This window comes from Eschrichtius robustus, chromosome 14, assembly GCF_028021215.1.
Source record: "Eschrichtius robustus isolate mEscRob2 chromosome 14, mEscRob2.pri, whole genome shotgun sequence".
Taxonomy (NCBI): Eukaryota; Metazoa; Chordata; class Mammalia; order Artiodactyla; family Eschrichtiidae; genus Eschrichtius; species Eschrichtius robustus.
Genome location: NC_090837.1, coordinates 25,772,210 through 25,786,866, shown reverse-complemented (window position 1 = coordinate 25,786,866; position 14,657 = coordinate 25,772,210). Strand labels below are relative to the sequence as shown.

The window sequence follows — 14,657 nt, the reverse complement described above, 5'->3', positions numbered from 1 at the left end:
CGTTTCACAATAAGCACATATGCCATTCCTTTAGGAGTGATTTATATAAAGAAGTATCTTCTATCTATAAAAAAGGAGAGCTAAAAGTGTGGTGAAGGGGGAATGAACAGAAGCTGCCGAGTCTCCCGGCGGCTAACCACCCGGCTGCCCGAGAAATGCTCACCATCTCCGAGAAACAGGCGGGAGCCAGACGTGCCACCTGCCTATGGCCATGGAGGGCAGGACTGGGGGGCACACACCCAGGGCTGGGGAGAGTGGGGTGGGTGGGGGCTCAGTAGCCCCTGAGGAGGAGCAACACGAGGGCATGGAGAGGGCTGGGCGCTCTGGGCGGGAGCTGGGGAGGGGAGGCCTGGGTGCTCCTGCCCGATCCGGGTTGCAGCAGACAGGGAGCCTTGACTTCAGCAAGTCCCGCTTGCCTGGACCACCGAGATGAGGAGGATTCCGAGGCCGACCCAGGAAAGTGGGGAAGAGGCCCGAGGGGATGCTGACTGTGCCCAGGGCGAGCGCCGTGGGCCTGGGGGCACGTGTCTGTGCCTGTGGTGCTGAGCCTCCTGGGGCCGGGGGGCTGTTGGGTGACTCTGTAAGTGCAACTGGCCTTCCAGATGACAGCCTCAGTGCCCCCACCAGCTGGGCAGCCACTGGGGGCCTTCCCTGGCTCCCGACCCGCTAAAGAGAAGAGGCGGAGCCCTGGGGCTCAGCACGGTGGGTGTTCCATGTCACCCTCCAGGTCACTGGAGGCACTGCCCACACGCATGCAGGCAGTGGAGGCCTCTGACGCAGGCTCAGCTAACAGCAACCTGGGCTGGAGGGCCTCTTGCTGTCCTGGGTCTCGGGTGGGTGTCCCTCCATCCCTGTAATGAGGGGAGAAGTCACCTGGCATCAACCAGGCACCTGCAGCTGATGGGGGTGGGCGTCTGAGCTAGCAGGTGGGCAGGGAGGCTGCAGGCTGGAGGTCAGAGGGATGGGGGAAGGGGCAGCCAGGAGCCAAGAGCAGAGGGCGACAAGCCAAGGGAATGGTTGAGTCTTGGGCCGGAGGGTGGTGGATGCGTTTTTCAGGCCGCAAGCCTCTCCCCAGCCTGGCCCATCACCTGCACGTACGGATGATGTCCCCGTCGCCGACCTGCGGCCGGGCACTGCTCCTCCGCTCCAGGTCCTGCAGCACCGAGTGCTCGAAGGCCAGGGCGGCCACGCGGCTGAAAAACGCCTTCACGTTCTCCCCTGTGGGCACGGGACAGCCATGACTCCAGCCACCTCTGCCCCTGCCCATGGATGCAGTGGGGGGTGGGGGAGCCAGCGGTGCAGGAGCCAGGACAGCCCCCCGCTGTGCAGAGGATGGGCTCCCCACCCTGGCCACCTGCCCTGGCCACTCCTGAAAATCTCTGAGCCTTGGTTTCCCGGCATCTACTCTCCCAATCAATTGCTACTGAGCACCCGTGAGCCAGGCACCGAGCCGTGTGGGCCTGCTTTCCTGTAACCTTTGAGCACCTCTCCAGTGGGCAGCCATGAGGATTAGAGCCACTGGCCCCCATGTGGGGCCTTTGTGCCTCCTCTGCCAGGAGGACAAGACCACCCATCTGGGCACAGGGCCGGGCCCAGCCCCCGACACACATGCTGCCCTTGTGCAGTTAACAACCTATACCACCGCACAGGGCAGTCCTTCTTGGCCCATAGGGAGCTCTCAGGGAACATGCTGTTACTCCAATAAGAGGGCGGGTTCTCACAGCCTCAGGGACACCATCAGGAAGGAGCAGAGGGAACTGGACATGGGGGCTGCCACCTTTTTGTGTTGGGCTGGAGGTGGTACTTCCACTCGCACTCCTGCTGCCTCACCCAACCCCTGGGCAGGTGTCCACGGCGGCCCCTCGCCCAGGGTAAGGACTCCCAGGTGTAATTCCCGAGTCCCCACAGCCTTGGGGCCTACTGTGCCCCAGGCACTGAAAGTTATTTCATTTCATCCCCCCAACAACCTGTTTTCAAAATCTGTTCCTTGCTTCTCTGCATTTTCTCATTTTTCCTCAGTGAATCATATGGCTTTTATCATTTAAAACACGTTTTTCCATTAAAAATAAAACGAGATTGACAGCAACACCCCACTTCCCAGATGAGGATGATGAGGCTCAGAGGCATTGGGGGCCGGGGTAAGCAGTGCCCGTGGGCGAGGGCACCTCAGGGCCCGGAGACCCAGCGAGGCTGGGGCAGACTGGGTGGGGTTTGGGGGAGGGCTGGGGGGCCGTGAGGGATGTTTGAGTGCCTTCTATGATGACACCTGGGGAAGGGAGGGACAGCTGGTCACTGGCCCCTCCCACCTGTACCAGGTCAGGGGCAGGAGGATGGTGTGGTTACAGGTGAGGATGCGTTCCAACCCCAGCCCCACCACTGCCTCCCTGAGACTCTGGACGTGACCTCACAGGGACGGGATGGATGTGCCCCACAGCGGCCGCGGGGGTCTCACTAGAGAACATAGGTGTGCCACTCCTCCCATCCAGGGCAGGGCCCCCCACCCCCGATCACCATGGCGGCAGCCCTGCGCCCACTCACCGGTCTTGGCTGACACGGACCAGTACTCGGCCTGCATCTCGTTGGCCAGGCGCACGGCCTCCGCCTCCGCCTGCTCGCACGCGGCCCCTGACTGGGAGAAGCGGCCCTGCTGACCCAGCTCCCCGGGCCTCGGCACCTGCCCAGAGGTGAGCCCGGCGGTCCCAGGCGAGTCTGAGCGCCAGCATGCCTCCCTGATGGGACGAGCCCCGAGCACCAGGAACCGAGTGCCCCTGCTTTCAGACTCCCGCTTGCAAGTTCCCACCTAGGCACATCCGAGTCACCCTCTGCTCCGTAAGCCCAGGCTGAAGGGGCCGCGTTTCCCGAGGCCGCCCCTGGCCCTGACCCGCTCCACTCACCAGAAGGTCCTTCTTGGTCCCCACGAGGAACAGGAAGCAGGCGCCTGGTTCATTCTCCCTCAGCGCGTCCTCCAGCCACTGCCTGGAACATGGGGGACAGGCAGAGACGGCACCCCCCCCCCAGGGGCCGAGGAAGCCGGGATGGGGTGCAGCCCGGGTCCTCCCAGGGCCAGGGGTTGCATGGAGGGGAGCTTGACCCGAGCTGGCCTCGGGGGCCTCGGGTGGGTGGGGACGCAGGAGCACTGTAGGGGGAGATGAAGGCCCCATCCTGGCCACGGCTCTACCCTCGCCCTGGGTGAGTCCTGCACTGTCACCAACTGGAGTGACCACCCTGGCCTCCCTCACAGGGCTGGAGATGCGGCTGTGAACCCCCAAACAAAAGCAAGGTGAAGGGGCTCTGGTCCGTCAGCTGATGAACCCTGGCTCTTTTTTTTTTTTAATTAAAAAAAGTTTTTTTTTTTTTGGCCGTGCTGTGCGGCTTTCGGGATCTTAGTTCCCTGACCAGGGATCGAACCTGCACCATGGCGGTGAAAGCATGGAGTCCTAACCATTAGGCCACCAGGGAATTCCCAACCCCCGGCTCTTGCCCAGATCTCTGCCTGAGACAGCAAGTGCCCAGTTGTGTCCCCAGAGACAGGGCCCAGGCGAGGTGAATATGCCAGGCCCCTCGCCACAAATTAGTAAGGCTTTCAAGATGACAACAGCAGAGCACTGAAGCCAGCGTGTGCCATTCTGCACTGGCCACAGGCCCAGCTGGCCCTGCCTTCTGCTGTAGCTGCAGATCTTGAAGGATAAAAAGGCAGCCAACAGTCATCGGCCCGTGGGTGGCAGGTGCTGACCAGCGAGCTTGGTCACCTGTACCCACTGTCAGGGGCCCAGCTCATGGCCCAGGTTTAGGGAGCCCTCCAGGCAGCTTTCTGGGCCCAAGGGTCCCACGGGGGCTGCAGAGCCCCAGACTTGCCTGGTGTGCTCCAGGGTCTGCATGTCAGTGAGGTCAAAGGCCGTGATGATCACTGCATGGGGTGGAGGGGGGAGCCAGGAGCCGGTCAGTGACGGGGGAGGCAAACACGGCGTGACAAGGGGGCTCCCGCGGAAAGATGGGGATGACGGAGGCTGGGAGGGAGACACCCATGGCCGCCCTGGGGACCCAGCCCCCCACTCTGATCCACACCCAGCGGCCCAGCCACAGGGGGCTCCAGGGAGGCAAGGTGAGCCCCTGTGTTCAAATCTCCCCTCTGCCTCTTACGGCTGAGGGAGTGCGGGTGAGGCCTTGACGCTGAGAGCCTCAGCCTTCATCTGTGACATGGTGAGGACCACAGCTACCTCTAGCTCTCAGGGTAGCTCTGAAGACTAAACTGGAGCAGCTGTTTTAAAGTTCTTGGTCCAGGGCCTGACGTGGGGCAGACTTTCCCCCACTGGCAGCTATGGTCGTGCGGGCGATTAGCAACGACTAGCTTCAGGGGAACAATATCTGAGGAGCAGGGTGGGCAGGAAATTGGGAGATGCAGCCCCCTCCCCCCAGCTCCTCTCATCACTGCCCTGTCTGGTCCCCTGTGCCCTGGGTGGCCCCATGTGGAGAGCATTCCAGAGGGCCTGCTCTCTTCTGGCCCCAGGGGTGTGAGCAGGGCTGGACGTGGGCCTCCCTCTGCACCTTGGCTGAAGGCTGCAGGAGGCCTACCCACGCGCCCTGCCCTGGCAGAGGGGCTGAGAAGTGAAGGAGGAAGCTGATGGTGGTGGTGACCGTGGCCGGGCTGCTGTCTGCAGGGCTGTGCCAGGCGCCTCACGCCTTATTCCCAGGGGGTGTCATCCCCCCGAGAAGAGAGGCCACAGCAGACGTGGCAGAGCTGTTATTCCAATCCACAGCCGAGGTGCTCGTGGTTTCCTGTTTTTGCTTTTTTCAAACCTTAGTGAAAATGTGACTTTTAACACCAGTGTTGAGTGGACCTAACTGTACCTCATCATCTGAGTCCGGTTTGGATGCCTCGGACCGCTTGCTCTTACCTCTCACTGAAACCCTTTCTCTCTTCTTCCTGGTCAGAGGAGGGGGCTTATGCTGCCACTGCCTGCCGACCGGGAGGCCTGCCCAGGGCTGGGGCGCCCTCAACAAGGATGTGGTGGGCGAGGAGCCCCGCTGGCCCCCACCTGGGGGCCCACCCCCACTCCTCCCCTCCAGCCAAGCCCCGCGCCCCTGCTCCTGAGTTGACTCTGCTCTTCTTTCTGGGGTCTCTGCACAAGCACTCCCCGCTCTGAGCATCTTTCTGAGCTGAAACTGGGGCTGAGACTTTCAGGTAGCACCCACCACCATGGATCCCTAAAGCGCGTGGCTGCCGAGGCTGGCCTGGGCCTGGCTGGAAGACAAGGACCGGCCCCGTGTTTCCTCAGTGGCTCTCAGAGGACAGATTTGGTGCCTGCACGGAAGACCTGGGCTTCTCGCTGTGCGCCCGGCAGGGAATTCACGGGGAGCCCCTGCTGCACATGGTTGAGGCCCCACTGTTGCTGTCACCCGGCTGCTCACCCTGGGCACCCCGGTAGTAGGCAGACGCGATGCACTTGAACTTCTCCTGTCCTGCTGTGTCCCAGCTGTGCCGTGACCGAGAGGGAGGGGGAGAGAGAGAGAGGGAGAGAGAGAGAAAAAGGGAAAGGGAGAGGTGGCAGGTTAAGTCATTGATCACAGTGGCTGCAGCCAGCAGGCTTGTGGGGCCCTGGGCCGGAGACCCACGCGCCCGCACCAGCTGCATGGGTGTCACGAAATGCCTGCTGCCAGCCAGCCAGCCCCACCCCCAACTCCTTATGATTCCTTCCTTGGGCGCCCATGGGGAACCCCCTCTCTGGATGCACTGTGCTCATAGGGGAGGGGCACGGCCTTAGCAGTTCCACTGCCCAGATGAATGGAGCTGTAGCTCAGTCCCTTCCGACTGTGCCATAAAAAAGAGAATGTGCTCCCTGATGTGGCTGCTCTCAAGATGTGAAAGTCCACCTGTAGAGGCGACCCCGGGAATGGGACTGGGGCTCTGCCACTTGCTCATGTGTGACTGGGGTGTGGCTCCACCTTCCCCATGGCAGTGGAGGGGATGCTCGGCTCCCTGGGTGGGGTGCGTTGTCTAACAAGGACATGGTTTGCTTCTCTGATCAGTTAGCTCTGGCTCTCTGGAGGAGCTGAGCCCTGGCTCCATGGGAAAAAATGCAACAATTGATTAATGATGTCTGCCATGGGCACAGTAAAGATAGAGGAAGTTACCTGCTGAGATCTACTTGCCCTGGTTTAGAACAAGGCTGGAGGTCAAAATGCAGGGCTGAGTCTGAAAATCCACCCTTTTTAAAAATCAGCACATCAAACTTTAAGTTTTCTCAGTAAACTAACAAGTAGACAAGCCATGAACAAGACACCAATAATCTGAAATTTTTCCAAGTGATCCAGCATGATGCAGAACTGTTTGGCTCTTTCATTAATTCATTCACATTTCCACTTCTGAAGAATACTCTGGGTGGGAGCTGGGAGGGTGGCCTGGCGGTGGGGCCAGTTGGTTGGCTGGCAATGGCCTCAGTGTAGGACAAGGAGAGGCTGAGCCAGGAGAGCCCCCTGCTTCCTCCTGGGCCCTCTAATTAGACACAGCTGCCCCCAGCAGCTTGTGCTGCTTCACTCTCCTGCCTCCTCATCCCCTCGGTCCTGCAGCCCTGTGTCTTCACAGCCTCTTCTGCTCCGGTCTGACCCTGTACACCCCCTTGGGCGAGATTTGGTGGTACCATCTGCTCCAGGACTGCACTGGGGCTGGTCTCAGAGGAGTGGGCACTGTCTCGAAACATTAGGAGCTGAAGTCCACAAGGGGGCGAGCTCCACCGCGATCACCGCGATCACCGCGATCCCAGGCCCAGCCCGGGGCATGGAGGCCCGAGGAGTGAATCCAGGGAGCAGGGGTGAGCACCAGGGACAGCGCAGGAGGAGGGGGCCAGACGGAGGCCCAGGGAATGCCAGCAGCGGCAGCCACGCAGGAGAGGGCCGGGCTGGAGACCAGCAGGTGCTGGAGGAGAGTGGCTCTGGTGGGAAAGCATGAGGCTGGGGGGAGACCCTGGGCTATTCTGAGGGAAACTAGAGGGGAGGGGCCAAAGCCGGGGGTGGGGGATGTGTGTGTCCCTGAGAGGCCAAGGCGTGGGGTCTGGCAGGGAGGAGACAGACACAGACAGAGGGAGAGAGACAGGGGAGCGTCAGGCCCCAGTAAGGCCTGTGGACCGTGTGGCCTCCGCTAGAGCCCAGCACACAGGGAACGGTTTTGGCCCCGTTTTCCAGGTGGGAACAGAGGCTGGAGGGCTGAAGTGACTTGCCGGAGGCCGTGCTGCTGGCCTGGCAAGTAGGATCACAGAGGGCCCGCGGGGAGCACCGGGGGGGGGGGGGCTGGGGGCAGGGGCGGGCACATCAGGCTGCAGGGACTGGGGCAGCAGAGAGCCCAGCTTCACAAAACTGCCCGGGGCTTCCTGCCCGCTCGCCGAGGCCTTCCCCGGGGTCTCCCCGGCATCTCCGCGAAGCCCTCCACAACCATATGATGGGAAACGCGCGAGGCACGGTGACTTACATCTGGAGGCTGAAGGGGATCCCGGCGACCTCAAAGCGCTCCATCTCAAAGTCCACCCCGATGGTGGCCTTGTAGTCACGGTTGAAAACATTCTTGCAGAACCTGTGGGGGCCGAGGAAGCCATCAGAGGCCGCGTGTGGAGGTTTCACTCCTGACAGTGAAAGTCCGCCCTCAGGGAAGACCAGGCGGTGACGGCTATGGAGACGGGCCACAGAGACAGCCATGGGCAACAGAGCTGCCAGTGGGAACTCTGTGGGGAGAGAGGCTGCGGCAGCAGGAGACCAACAAGTGGATCAAGGCAGTGAAAAGTATCGCGTCTGCTGGCAGGGAGGGCAGGGAGGGGAGCCTGTGGCCCCGGGGATGGTGTGGCCAATGCCAGGCTCCTAGGACGCCGCACTCCCCGCGGACCCACCATCTCCCGGATTTCTTGCACCCCCTCCCAGCAGCCACATGGTCTCCACTACGACATGTGACGGAGCCTCCCGGGCCGGTGGCGCACCTGTGGATGAGGCTGGTCTTGCCCACGTAGAGGTCGCCGACCACAACCACCTTGGAGAGTTTGAGCCTGTGAGGAGTACGGCGCGGTGCTCTCAGGCGCGGTCATGAGAGCATCTTCATGCACACGGGCCCCTCCTTCCCTGCGTTCCCCACTCGTGATGGGGACAGGTCACCTGTGACACACTCTGGGATGTCTGTCCCCCTCGCTGGCCCTCAGAGGGGAGGGCAGGAGGACCTGCATTTGTTCTGGGGACTCTGTACCCCTGACCCCACTGGGTCCACGTCCCTGCCGTGAGAATCACAAATGGGCACCATGGGAGGCTGAGTCTTGGGCTGAGGGAGCAGCAGGAAGAGCCCCAGGTGGGGCTGTGTCCAAGTTGGGCCACCTGCTCCAGAACTAGCTGCTGCCTGGGAGCAGAGTAGACACTGCCCCTCCCTCGAAGACGTGGCCAGGTAAGCTGCACCAAGTCACCAGGTGACACAGAGGTGCCCTCTTGCTGTCTGCAGGTGGAGGAGGCTGGTGGTTTGGGCGTGACCTGCAGTCCCAGGAATGCTGATGTGCAAGTGCAGGACACACACAGAGGGAGGGGTGGCTGCTCTAGGTGAGCAGGGTCCCCCCTCCCCAGGGAGCCTGAGAACCTTAGAGCCATGGCCCAGGCGTGCAGACCTGAGTCCACGACATGCCCCCAGCCTGCCTGGCCCTGGAACGCCCTCCAGGGTGGTGGTGGTGTCCTGGCAGGCACACAGCCCCAGGCCCTGTACCCCTGCCTGCGTCCCCTACCTCGGCGCTGCATCTGCACTGCTAGTTCTATGTGTGTGTGTGTGTGTGTGTGTGTGTGCACACGTCTGGTGTTTTGTTTTGTTTTGTTTTTGGCCACACCCGCGAGGCTTGCGGGATCTTAGTTCCCTGACCAGGGATCGAACCCAGGCCCCGGCAGTGAAAGCACCGAGTCCTAACCACTGGACCGCCAGGGAATTCCCTGCGCCACTAGTTCTGGAGCAGGTGGCCCTGACTCTGCTTCTCAGGAGGAGTAAAGGTGCTGCCGCAGGGCCACTGGGTTCCCCTGTGCCCCAGTTTCCTGGCCTCCCAGCACTGAGTGTGGGGAAGGGTTGGGAGCTCCTTGGTGGGAAGCCCCTGGTGTGGAACCAGCACTCCCCCAGCAGCTGCCGCCATGCTCAGCCCGTGACCATGGCCACCTCGGCCATCCTGGCCTCACTGTCCCCATGTGACTTTTGAGCTCAGCCTTCTCCCTGAGCAGACCATGGGCCCCTCAGGATGCAGGGCGGAAGCAGGACCCCGCACCTGTTTGCTAAGAAGGTGTGACCATGGCAGGACACCTGTGCCGCAGTGCCAGGCGCCCTGAGGCAGGGACGGGGCACATACGTGCCTCTCCTTCCTGAGTGTGGCCTGGCAAGGAACCCAGCGCGGAGTTCAGGAGCACGGTGCGGGGGGCACCCGCTCCGCCTGGGCGAGGGGGCAGGTGTGGTGGGGACTCAGAGGAGACCCCGGGGACCCAACACTAAGTCTGAGGCCTGAAGGGCAGGAAATGCTTCTGGAGGGAACAGCCGTGCTCAGACCTCGGTGTCGGCCTCACCGAGGGGGGAGCTGTTCCTGCAGCAGGCGCGGCAGGTAAAGCCGGATAAATGGCTGATGCTCCTCAGGCCTGTACGGGGTGGCGGCGCCCGCGTGGTCTGTGTACGAGGCTCACATGTGCATCCACACACTCACACGTGCGCTCGGTCCTCCCCACCCTTCCCTGGCCAAGCCGGCACTCACCCGACGGTCCCCGTATTCCTGTGCTGGCAAGCGGCGCTGACCTGCCCGTGGAAGTGCTCCCGGAGCTGCAGGCAGGCGGCGGGCGTGTACCACTGGAAACAAGACAGACAGACAAAGAGACAGACAGGTGGGCACATCACCCTGCAAAGCTCGCCAAGAGGGCAGCAGGTGTGACTTACTTCCCAGAGCTCCCTCCTTCCTGAGCCTCTGTCACATCCGTCCTCTACCTTGTCAGCGACTCCTAAGACTCCAGGGTCTTGTGAGCCCCGAGGAGGAGCAGTGGGACCAGGACACACCAGGGAGCCCAGGTGGGCATCCAGAGAGCTGTGTCCCACTGGGGACAGCTGTGCCCTTGCTGTGGGTGTATCAACCCTCTGCCCGCTCTGGGCCTCTTCCAGTGAGAGGAGGGGTGGGCTGTAAGGGCCCTTTTAGCGCCAAGATCCTCCTACACCTTCTATGGATCTCTGATGCCATTTTTGTTTTAAAAATATGTATATCTGTGCATGGAAAATGTCCTGGAAGGCACTTTCACCTTCCACATTTTTCAGAAGGCAGAACCGGGTAGTGGTCTAAGAGCAGGGCCCCTGTGTCCACCCTCAGCTGCTGTGTGACCCTGGGTAGTTGCCTCATGTCTCTGAATTTCAATTTCTGCATCTGGAAAACCTCAGGGACTTGGGGGCATTAAACGAGGTTATATTTGTGAAGCCACCAGCACAGAGCTGGTCTGGCACATACATACTAAGTGCTCAGCAAAGACGCCATGACACTTATCGAATGCAGGTTTGTTCTATAATTAGAAAAAATGATATTAAACAAATGAAAGGTGACCATTACGTTTTGTGGTCAGATTGGCCAAGGCTAAGTGTGGTGCGTGGCCAGGATGTGGGAGCAGGCCATGCTGGAGATGGCTGCTGTGCTCTGCTGTGGTCCCTGGGCCACCCCTCTGTCCTTCAGGGCCCCTGTGGCTCTGCCCTGGCCCACCTGCCCTCTCGGCTCTGTGTGACCAAGGCAGCAGGGACGGTGAAGGAGCTCGGCCAAGGGTGAGGGTGGGACCTCACAGAGCCCATGTCCTCATCTGTAAGGTGGGGACACCCCTCACGGCACCTCTTGGTCTGCTCACTGGAGGAGCAAGTGGGCAGTGCAAACGAGCACTCAGCCCAGGGCCCCCGGCCACGCGAAGATGTGTGGCCACCTCTCGGGAAAGCTGGCTGCTTTTCCGTCCACTTCCGTGTCAGTGTCAAGCTGGGAGCCGGCCAAGACACGGCGGTCAGTAGAGGGGTCCCAGCACTTGGGACAGATTGGAGAAGTGTGCTAGGGAAGGCTGGCAGGAAGTGCACAGAGGGAAACCGAGGCACATGGGGTGAAGGAAGGACTGGCCCCACCTGACCACGAATTGCTCGGGTCTGAAGTGCTGTGGCCCTGGAGTGTGGGATGAACTTGGCCACAGGCAGTTGGGGGAGAATCTCACCTTCTGTGGAAGCAGGGATGCCCTAGCCTGCCTCCCAAGGTGGGGAAACGTCAGAGCTCTGGAGTCGGCCACTGTCAGGTCAAGTCTGGGCTCCCCCACACCCAGCTGTGTGACCTCAGGCAGTCCTCCCTACCTCTCTGAGCCTCATCCCACTTTGTAACTGGGGTCCTTCATCCCATGAGACCTGGACTGTTTTGTGCCGATCACGCTTCCCTTCCGTTGGCTTTTTAACCCCAGTCCCCATCATCCCCAGTCACCACTGTCAAGTTCAGAAGAGAAGCAGCTGCCTGGGCCTCTGATGAGATGGAAAGTCCTGGGGGCACTGTCCACGGGTCTAAGGCACCAAGGCTTTCTCTGTGCATGTTGGAGACAGAACTCGGGGTTGGGGGGAAGGCAGGAGAGGGGGAAGAGGAATGACTGCGGACCCCAAATACCCAGAGCCTACCCTCCTTCCCCCACCGGCCTGGGCACAGATTTCAAGACTCAAAAGAGAGGATTTCTCCCCCCACACACAGCGCCAACCACTGATGGCAGGATCTTAAGCATCCTTCCAGATACCCTGCACGTAGAAGCAAACACATGCATTTCTTTTCTCCTGCTCCTTTTCTCACACGTGGTGCTCAACAACTTACTTTGGCTCTCATTGTGCATCAGCCCCTGAGAGGTGCTCATGCCTCCCAGAGTCTGTGTCAAGAAGCAGCATTTTGCTGTCTAAGTGGCCCCCTCTCGAGGACACTATGTTGTGTCTGACCTTCTACTTTACAAATTGCTGCAGTGCCTGGCCCTGAGCGGCTGGAGCAGAGGGTAGGCAGGAGCATCTGCAGTGCTGGGAGACATTATCCCGCTGCCCCCTTGGGAGGCTGTGCGGATTTGCATCCCCTGCTGTGATTAATAATGGATTTTAATACAGATGGAAGAGAGCTGTGAGTTTCCAGCAAGGACAGAAAGCAGAATGGTAAGGGGTGAGAACTTTGGATTTGGTGTCAGGAAACTGGAGTGCTGTTTGATAATGTCATAATTAAAATGAGAAAAACAGTGACCACACTTGGGCAAGGGAGCGCCCTTTTACCATGAGCCAGACACCCAATGTGAGAGGAATTATTCTTCTGTACCAGCGGCTCTGAGAGGTTGAGTAACTTGCCCGCGGTCACACAGCTTAATGACATGCAGGATTCACACTCAGGACAGTCTGACTGCAAAGTCTGTGCCCTTAACATCCATGCCACACTGCCTCCTGGTGTCACCTTTCACTTGCCGGCCCACCTTGGGCAAGTCAACGCCAAGCTTCTCAAGAAGTCTGCTTGCTGAGTCCCTGGGGTCTGTCAGTGAGGGACTGACCTCCCCGATTCACCTGCTTTGTTTCCAGTGGTGAGTGAGGTGGGGAAAGCGGGATGAGGGCATGGTGTCCGGAGAGCAGTGCACATATCAAGGGCTGGCCTAACGCCTCCCTACCTTAGGGAAGCTGGTGATGACGCGGTCCTGGCTCACAGTGGGCCCCAAAGGCATCACAGAGGACCTCATCCTTCCAGGGAGTCCTGTGGCCCCAACAGGGGGAAGAGAGTTAGGGAGCTGCGCAGATCCCTGGGGACTCCCCCAAAGTTGATGCCTAACGTTGCAGTAGCTTTGAAAACAGGTCCAACACTCCTTCTCTGTCAGGAATGTCAGGATGCCAGGGGTCATCTCTCCAATCTGCAGGCAGTGTGTGTTGGGGCACGGGGGCGGGTACCAGGCCTGCCACCCGGCCTGGGAGTCGAGGAGACCTGAGTCTCCTGCCCGATGTCCACCAGGAGTGGCCCCTCCCTGAGCTCAGCTCTGGGCTGAGTGAGGGAGCACAGTCGCCAGGCTGTGCACACAGCCCAGGCAGAGGAAGTAGAGGGGGGAGGGGTCCCCTGCTCCTGCCCCTTAAGGGATGAAGACTCTGGGTATGCAGGGCCCTCAGGGTTCAGCCCACAGGCCTTTCCCAGAACCACCCCAGCCGGCACCGGGCCCCTCCCGCCTATTCCACAGCCCCGGCTCCTTCTCCCTCCTGCCCCCTCCCCACTGGGTGGCCTTGACCGAGAGAGGCCTGTGGTCCTCCGCATCGGACCGTCTCTCCCCAGACCAGCACTGGGGGCCCGGGGTGTGCGGTCAGGAAACGAGGAGGCCCGGGGCCCAGGCCGCTTTCAGGTTATGCAGTGGGAGGTGGGCGGGGGATCACGCGGGCGGGAGAGGGTGAGTCCGAAGGGGCGGCTGACTCACCTGCGGCGGCTGCAGAGGCTCCTGACGCTGCCTAGTCCGGAGGGTCCAGTGGCCGCGATCACCATGGCAACGAGCACCACGCGGGACAGGCTGGCGTCTGACGAATCCGGGACGTCGGGGATGGGGCTCACAGCCAAAAGTGTTCCGCCAGCGCCTTGCGCCGCGATCACCATAGCAACTAGAGCCTCGCGGGAGACTCCGGGACGCGGACCGAGCGCCGGTGATCACCATGGCAACAAGGGCGGGGCCTGGTGGGCGGGGCCAGGGCGGGCCTGGGCGGGGCTGACCGTGGAGAGACTTGCGCACCTGGCCTCCCTGATGTCACCATGGCTGGGAAGGGGTGGTGGTTCAAACGTGGAGGGTATTATGTGAAGTGTTTAAGTACTTATTTTCATAATATAGCAAATGTGATCTTCTTCTTGTTATGTAAATATTTCGTGTTTTTCTTGTTATCTGGTAGGGAGGGATCTCCAAGATCCCTTGACTTCTTTCCGTCACATCCCGTGTCTGATCTATCAGTAAATCCTGTAGGTTCTACCCTGAAAATTTGTCCAGTATCTTCTCTCTCCCTCCTACTTCCTCTGATCTCACCATGGTCCCAACCATCATCATCTTCTCTCCCCTTAACTGGTCTCCCTGCTTCCGCCCTTGCTTCTATCCTATTCCCAGTTCAGCAGCCCCCAGGGATCCCTTGTTAAAACACAGATCAGATCATGTCAGTCCTCAGCTCCAAACCCTCCAGTGCCTCCTCACCGCTCTTAGATGAATAAAGTCTTTACAATAGCCCGGGAGGCCCCATGTGATTTGCCCCATTTATTCTCTTAGCGCATCTCCTACTGCTTCCCACTCCCCACCCCCTCCCCCACCCACACATGCTCCACTGGCCTCCTTGCTGTTCCTCCAACACGCCAGGCACCGGGGTGCTTGCATCAGCTGTCTCCTAGGCCTGGAAGGCTCTGTCCACAGATAGCCACATTGCTCAGATGTCACCTCTAGATGAGGCATCCTATTTACAACTGCCGCATCCTTCCAACCCCTTATTCTGCTCTATTTCTCCCAGGGACTTAGTATTTTCTAACACATTATATAACTTGCTGTTTATGTTGATTGTCTGTCTTCCTCCACTGAGCGCAATGAGAGCAGGGGTTCTTGTGTATAGTCCACCCGATTTATTGCATCAGCCAAACAGTGCCTGCACATAAGCAGGCATGGAG

The 14,657-nt window shown here is 60.3% G+C and overlaps 1 protein-coding gene across 4 annotated transcripts; it reads right to left on the bottom strand.

Annotated features, from left to right (window-relative positions):
• Positions 1-25: 25 nt before the first annotated feature.
• RAB36 (RAB36, member RAS oncogene family) lies at positions 26-13,568 on the bottom strand. Of its 4 annotated transcripts, none has more exons than XM_068563543.1 (11): positions 13,444-13,568; positions 12,658-12,740; positions 9,738-9,829; positions 7,962-8,027; positions 7,463-7,564; positions 5,410-5,474; positions 3,852-3,907; positions 2,895-2,972; positions 2,539-2,629; positions 1,089-1,218; positions 26-851 (listed from the first exon to the last, which is right to left on the bottom strand). In XM_068563543.1, the coding sequence occupies exons 2-11, from the start codon at positions 12,724-12,726 to the stop codon at positions 695-697; spliced, it is 906 nt and encodes a 301-aa protein (XP_068419644.1). In that variant the 5' UTR covers positions 12,727-12,740; positions 13,444-13,568; the 3' UTR covers positions 26-694. The 4 variants fall into 4 exon arrangements, with proteins under 4 accessions (XP_068419644.1, XP_068419645.1, XP_068419646.1 ...); XM_068563545.1 differs by having other exon boundaries at positions 692-851; positions 1,099-1,218; XM_068563544.1 differs by lacking the exon at positions 7,962-8,027.
• Positions 13,569-14,657: the final 1,089 nt, after the last annotated feature.